General features: G+C 35.3%; 1 protein-coding gene across 1 annotated transcript; it reads right to left on the reverse strand.

The window, feature by feature from the left end:
• Nucleotides 1–377: 377 nt before the first annotated feature.
• LOC131047912 (wall-associated receptor kinase 3) lies at nucleotides 378–3,794 on the reverse strand. Its single transcript, XM_057981730.2, has 4 exons — nucleotides 3,378–3,794; nucleotides 1,836–2,467; nucleotides 795–842; nucleotides 378–701 (listed from the first exon to the last, which is right to left on the reverse strand). Exons 1-4 carry the CDS (start codon nucleotides 3,548–3,550, stop codon nucleotides 652–654), a joined length of 903 nt encoding a protein of 300 aa, XP_057837713.1. The 5' UTR covers nucleotides 3,551–3,794; the 3' UTR covers nucleotides 378–651.
• Between the last annotated feature and the right edge of the window lie 3,922 nt (nucleotides 3,795–7,716).

A 7,716-nucleotide genomic window follows, 5' to 3' on the forward strand; every position in this document is an offset into this window, starting at 1 on the left:
GAAACGTGTCCCAGATATCCCTGGTTTTAAGAATAAACTTCCTCTAATATTTCTCCTATACTTAAAAGCTTGAATTTTAATATGATGCAATTAAAATAATTTATTTATATGAATGGTTTTGTCAAACCTCTTAAGGGGTGTTGCGACTTCATATTTGTCCTTTAACTTCCTCTCAAGGGGTTTTGCAACTTCATTCATATTTGTCCTTAACTTGTTATGTATGTGTGGCCGACATCATCAGTAGATATCATTTTCGAATCTGCTTTACTCCTCTCTTTGGGCGTTCTTTTTTGACTTTGGAGGATCTCAACAACTGTAGCCACATGGTGTACCATTTTTTTAATTGCGAGTTAACAATTTGCAACATTGTTCCAAACTTTAGAAAACTAGTACGCGTGATCAGCGTGACTTTGGCATAAAGAGTGGAGAGCATATTGTTGTTTGAGCAATTACAGAAAAAGATTGTTTCAATCTACAATCAAAGAATATGTGCAGTCGTTCACTCTGTGCACTCACAAAGCAATAACAAAATAAAATACATTTTCCAAGAATTATTTCTTGGTATGCCTCACATAACTCCTACCAGGAATAGTTTGCATTGAATGCCAACCCAAAAACATAAAAGTTACACACAGTTGATAAAGACATCCATCAAAGCCATAAGAGGAGAAGCAGCAGCAGCCCAACCAAAGACACAGCTCCTGCATGCACATATACATCTATATAATTAGAATTCAACAGTGTATGTAAATAGTCTTAGAACATGTTTAACCAGATGGGTTTCTTGTGCGGACCTGAAATCTGATGCAAACTATGGCTGGATCCTCCGCTCCAAACGTATCCTGCACCCATCAAAGGTCGATGGCAGACAAATTGAGACATGAATAGATAGAACAGAAGAATTTTAATGTTATGGGATCAAAGATGGTTTATGGAACAATTTAATTTTGTTTTTCTAACTTTCAAAAATGTTAAATAATTATTAAAAAGTTTGATTTTCAGAAATGTTGAATTACTGTACTAAAAAGCTTGATGATGAGCTCTTCTGTGTTCTCAACTTTCAAACAAAAATGTTAAATAACTATTAAAATGTTTGATAATGAATTCTTTTGTTTTTCCAACTTTTAGAAATGCTGAACGATTACTAAAAAGCTTGATGATGAGTTCTCTTATTTTCTCGACTTTTAAACAAAATATTAAATAACTATTAAAAAACTTGATGATAAACTCTTTTGTTTCTCCAATATTCAGAAATGCGGAATCACTAAAAAAAGCTCCATAATGAGTTTTCTCAACTTTCATAAAATGCTTAATGACAACTAAAAAGTTTAATGACGAATTTCCTCGAATGACTATTAAAAAGTTTGATGATGAACTTTCTTGTTTTCTTAACCTTAACCTCTTAATAATACTGAACAACTGAAATTCTCCTGTTCAATAATAAAACTTGATATTGAGCTCGTCTGTTCCCCTCCCCTATCCTCTTGGAACAAATCTAGTGAGCATTAGAATGGAATGTTTTTTATTAAAAGACTGTACAATTTGTTTTCCTATTAACATTTCAATCAAATTCATCATCAGGATGAACAGATAAATATGATGAAACTTGACGCTGAGCTCCCCTGTATTTTTAGTTGAAACTGAAAGACTGTACAACTTGTTTTTCTATTAACATTTCAATCAGATCCTCAGGATGAACAGATAAAAACTTGACAGTGAGCTCCCCTCTATCTTCGGTTAAAAGACTCTACAATTTATATTTCTTAACATTCCCATCAAATTCACAATTAGGATGCTCAGATAAACATGAAAACAGAGGAATACATTTCAGTTACCTTGGCCATAGCAGTTGGTTGTAGTATTGACGCCATTTTTGCAGATACAGAGAAAAGAATTGGCCATTCCAGAATAGCCACAGACACCAGCGCTCCGCTCGCAGTCAGTGCAGGCAGTAGAGAAGTAAGTATTGGTATTATCAATGTTATAAGAATAGTGCAGAGCAATACCATACTTCCATGTCTTGGGATTCGTGGGGTCGGTGCCGAAATTGTAAATACTTGTATAAGAGGAGCACTGTAACTTGGGCAGATTGAGCTCGTCTGCAGGGCCGAGATTGATGGGCGAGTATACACAGCAGCTGGAGATTGGGGAATTGGGAACGAGGCCGAGGCCTGAGACTCCGGGGCACCCATAGAGAGCGCTACAGATGTGAGCACTGCCTGTATCGCAGACGGAATTATCAGCGGCGAAGAGGGAGGAAGAGGAGGAGCAGCCTAGCAGCACAAAGACGTCATTTTTGATCCGAAAGGGGGCAGCCCAGTCCAGGCCGAAGCTCCCGCTGTTCTGCATGGCGTTGCAGGTGGACATGAGGGGATCTGCGATCAGAATCACATGGTCATTGTAGTCCACAGAGGTGATCTGGTATGTTCCGCTGTGGGTGCTCAGCATTAGCTTCTTGTTCACGCACCTGGTCATGTTTGAACATCAAATGATTAGCTACCACTTTCATTACTGGATGTAAAGTTGAGATTTTTTGAGATTTTTTGAAATCTGAAGTGTATCAATGTTTCAATGAGTCCATCAGGATTCATCACTGGATGTAAAATTGACATTAGTTTAGAGGTTTTTTTAAAATTCAACTTAGTTAATGGAATTTAAGTTTTGTTGAGCGTAAAGGTCTATTATCATATGAAATATTTTACTCTGAAAAACTTTGACAAAATAGATATCTTTCACGACTGAAATTTCAATCGACATTAAAATCCCTATACAACATACATTTAGATTATTGTCTGCATTCCTAAAAATTGATTACTGAGTGTAAAATGATTATCTACCACTTTCATCAATGGATGTAAAGTTGACATTGATTTTAGAGATTTTTTTGAGAACTAACTGCCTAAATATTGATTGCTGAGTGTAAGATATATCGTAAAGAATTGAGATCATAATCATATACAGCTGATTTTGGACATAATAGATTACTCACAGTCTTTAGTCTCAATCAAAGAGATTTCAACTTAACATCGAGATTCTGATATTGAGTACCCAATAACAATATGGTCTTCTTATAGATAATATAAAATGCTAACCATTAACCATTGTGAAAAACTCATGTCTATCATTAACCATTCAATGAGATCAGGATTGTGTCCTGATCGATGGATTTTGAGCAGAATGGATACCCATAATCTCCTGATTGTCAACCAAAGAAATTTTAGACTAAGACTCATACTCCCATTCAATAGACTCAATCTCTTAAATGATATAATATCTTAAACTTTTAAAATCATCCTTATAAACTGTGGTAAAATCCAATGTACCATTAACAACTCAACCTGTTGTACTGTTTAATGTTTAAGTTAGAAGGCACTCACCTAACATAGCTCTGAAACTTTGGGTCTCCACACCCGGGCCCTGTTCCAAATGGGTACTTCACCTGCAAATTCCCACACGAGTCTCTGCACGCAGCTCCGCTTCCTCTCCCTGGGAAAAACCCCATTAGTATTAATACTACTGTCATAAACTTTTCACAGATCTTCATGCCCATTTTTGCTCTTCTCCTTCAATCGCATTCGATGTATTGATATGAGCAGTACAACCCGCTTGGATTCGTTTTCTCTTTCGGTGTTTAACGCTAGCTTTGGTATTCCATTCCTCGCCTTTAAAGCAGATTTCATTCGCTCTTATATTCTCTTCATCGACTGAGCTGTATTCCACTGTGAACTATAGGGATCTGAAAATTCCAGAATAAGTACGTTACTAAACTTTTTGCTTCGCGCTTCTCACTGTTTCAAAGATGGAAATTGAAATGGGTGTGTAGTCCGGTCAGGTCCCAACTCATAATCTCAGACATAATTGCATGAAGAACGGAGGGAAAATTATGCCGCTATGCAGTCACCATCATTGATCCTTTTCACGGTTGTGTCGGCCTCATTTTTCAAAACCTCGGTGTAGATTCAGTCCAAGAAATCACTCGACACCTTTCTCTAGACCAGTTACCTAGCATTCTACTAAACATTAAAAAGTTCAAGAGTTAAAATGACAATTTTATACCTCATCTAATTTCTATAATAGTTAATATAGATTGGTTAAAAAATACAGTTGATTATTAAATTGTTCTATGTTTAAGAATAAGGAGAAATTTAGTTCTTAAGGATAAAATATAAGAATTAAACTTAAAAATCAGAATCAAAATAAACTAAAATAAATGTTACAATTGAGAGAAGGATAAATGTTCAAAAAATAGAGGTGCTTAGCTCAAGATGTGGCAAGGAAGCATGTTCTATTATAGAGTGTACTTAGAGATCCAAATTAGATTTCTATTATTAGATTTGAAGGAGTGGGATTTTGACATTCTAGAAAATGATTTGTGTTGCATTCTTGTCCAATCCCATACATATAGCCCCTATTTAGATACTTGGAGTCTTGAACCTCTTTTTGTAGCCTTGAACTTTCCACGCGGCCTTGAACTATGTACTTTAGGTCTTCATATTCATGTCCACTCCTATGTATCTAAAAATGGTGGTACTTAAAAGCGCCATTAGAACTTGCACTATTAGGGAAGAGAAGTTGATTAGCTTCTCATTTTATGCCTTAGTAAATCTCTTTTGAGTGATTCAATAATCTTCCGATTATAGATTGATGTAATCTTGAACATCTTAAGGTGTAAGAATGATCTTGCATCACTTAATGGTATTCTCACTTTATTATTTTGTTTGTTTGTCAATTTTCAATGATATTTTAATCATCATCCAAGTGTAAGTGTCTTAAGTCCTACCATATTTTATTATAATTGGATACTCTACCTTATGATTGCGAACACATGATCCAAGAGTTGATAATGTCTAGTCTATTTTTTAGGATATTGTAATCACCACAAAGGCTTATTTAATTCTAGGCTTACTATTGAGCATAACAAGATAATGCCAAATTTCATTGTTCAAAGCTTAGGAAGCTTTGCAAAGCTTGCGTCAACAAATGAATGTGTTTTCAAATTCATTGGACCTAAGAAGGATTTTAGTATGAACCACATCAAGATTCATTGAACTATCATCTCCACGCTCATCTAGAAGGTTCCTTCTACATGTTTGGTTGACTACACGTTGCACTCAACATTGAGTTTTGCACCTCCTTGCAACTGATAAAAATCAACCTAAAGGCTAAGGCTCACTAGATAAACATCACTCACACTCATTTGAAGGGATTCACATAAGAAGTTAATCTTTAGACCCTATTTTAAGGAGCAACAAATTACATTTTAATTTTATAATTCACATACAGTTGTGCACCCATATTACTTTGAATGCTATGACCTCATGTTGAAAGTCCATGCAACATATTGTAATTATTTATGATTGTGAATTTGTTAATATCTAATTATTATTTATGTGGATTCAATTGTGTGATAATTTATTGTTGGAAACACAACAATCACTCATACACTAATACCATACTGAAGTGAACACCTAGGATCATTTATTTGCAACACCAAATAACAGGCCCACGAAACAATAGAGAAGCAACAACACAAGATTCTATTCCACTAAATAAGAATACAATATGATGATGATGATATTATACACAAGATATGTTACAATGCTAGAGGTACCTTCCTTATATAGGCAAGGTATAGGGATTGTGTTATCAACCGAAACTGCATGCTTGTTGAACTCAAATTCAGCTAATTAGTGAAACACGGGAGTGGCTCAAGGTGTGGGACCTTCCTAAATGAAGGAAAACCTACATATGAAGGGTTGGTTCCCTCTCTAAACTAAGTATAGAGTACTAATCCAACCCAATAGTAGTCTTTAAAACCAACCCTATTTTGTCAATTTGAAGAGGAAAAGGGGAAGAGAGCATTGCAAAAAATGAAAGGATGGTGATGCATTGATGTTTATAATGGCTTCTTCCTACTCACTATAGCACAAAATATCAATTAAATTACTTGAGGAACTCACACAATTTTTTCTATATCAATAATTAGGGTACTTGTATGAAAGTTAAGTTTGATTAAATCAAGAGGGATGAAGGAAATCCATTATTAATGCTCATAGGCAGGGTTTACACATTATACAAACTTTAAAAAATGATAAGAATTAAATTTCACACAACATATTTAAAGTGAAAAGAGGTGATGGGAGCAATTTCATTAATATGAAGGAATAGAGCCCATTTTACAGAAACAAATTGCAGAGTTGCAAATCTCTCTTGAAGAAAACCAAAGAAGGCGGCCCATTACAATGAGCATAATTATTCTTTTTTTCCTCTAAAGGATGCTCGAAAAAGAGCGAGAATATGTTAGGGAGAAAACCCTTGCCACCACTCTATAACATTTTGACATGTTACACAAAGAATTTTTATCTACATCTATGTAAGAATCATTTCCAATACCCTTCTTAGTTTCAACATTGATGAATTTGTGAATGAAGTATGGAAAATCTCTCATAAATCTATTGAAAATGTGGCCCAATCATGGGCACCTAATCGAAAGGAGGTATATAAAACATAATGAGATGTGGGTGTCACTTTTCCCCTTGATAATCAATGGAAATGACTTCAAAATATCTCCTAGAGATCTACGACTCGAGGTGAGGTAGTTGGGAGGGTTGTTTTAGCATTAATGAGGATTGTAGAGGAAGTAGGTGATGAAAAAAGCATGTCAGCATTTGTCTTTTGTAATTACTTTCCCACCTTTTCATCCTCAAACAATTGACCTTGACTTAGCTTTTTCTCACCCTTCTACATTCTTACTTTAGCCATTGGGGCTTGACAGGGACTTAGAAACCTTTTAGAGGATCCGTAGGTTCCTAGAACCTATTAGACCCCGAACTCTTTCTCCTTCATTAGGCTCACTTGATATTATGTGCTTCCATCAAGTTCACATTTCCTTCGATACCCTTGTCAAGGGTTACTTGTACCTTGGGAACCATCAACTTTTGCTTTAACCTCATTGAGGGTTCCTTGGCTACTAAGAACCATTAGTTCCCTACTTTTCTTTGTGGTTGTGTGAGGGAATACTTACTAGAAAGAACTAACAACTAAGATAATATGCACAAATATTTGAAGTTATCCTCAAAAGAAAAGTTTGATGTGTATCCCATTGAATGGGATATGAAGGATTTTACAATTCATTTTTTAGAGTTGAAATGCATTGGATTGCTTACAATTGGTGATGATGTATGTGCCAACACAAAGAGAATCAAACTTGGCATGTCTACTATATTTTTATCTATCTTCATCCCATTTCAAATGCAAATCTTCCTCTTGGAACACTCTATGAACAACTCTCTTATCAATCATCTTTTCGTTTGTGCTTGGTGAGCTTCAAGAGTTTGAATTGATTGTTCTCTTACCTCTCCAACTCCATTAATTTAGCTAACCTAATTTCCACGACATCAATTTCCAATATCTCTAGCTACTAGGAAAGCTCAAAATAAGGAAATTTTAAGGATAATGGAAGCCTCGCTTCTCTACCATACACCAGGACATGATGGGATACTTACCAACAATCCTCTTTAGTGTAATATAATCCCAAAGGGTTATTCTAAGATTGGTGTTTTAGGAAATTTGGTTGTCTCATCCTTTTGATGATCTAGATGAGGTTCTTATTCATAGACAACCAAACTATTACCCTAAGGATAAAAGTTTTAAGAAGTCTTTAGGTAAACTCCACATTTGACAACCCATTTGTTGATCCATGTTCATACAAAAGCT

Source organism: Cryptomeria japonica, chromosome 3 (assembly GCF_030272615.1).
Source record: "Cryptomeria japonica chromosome 3, Sugi_1.0, whole genome shotgun sequence".
Lineage (NCBI taxonomy): Eukaryota > Viridiplantae > Streptophyta > Pinopsida > Cupressales > Cupressaceae > Cryptomeria > Cryptomeria japonica.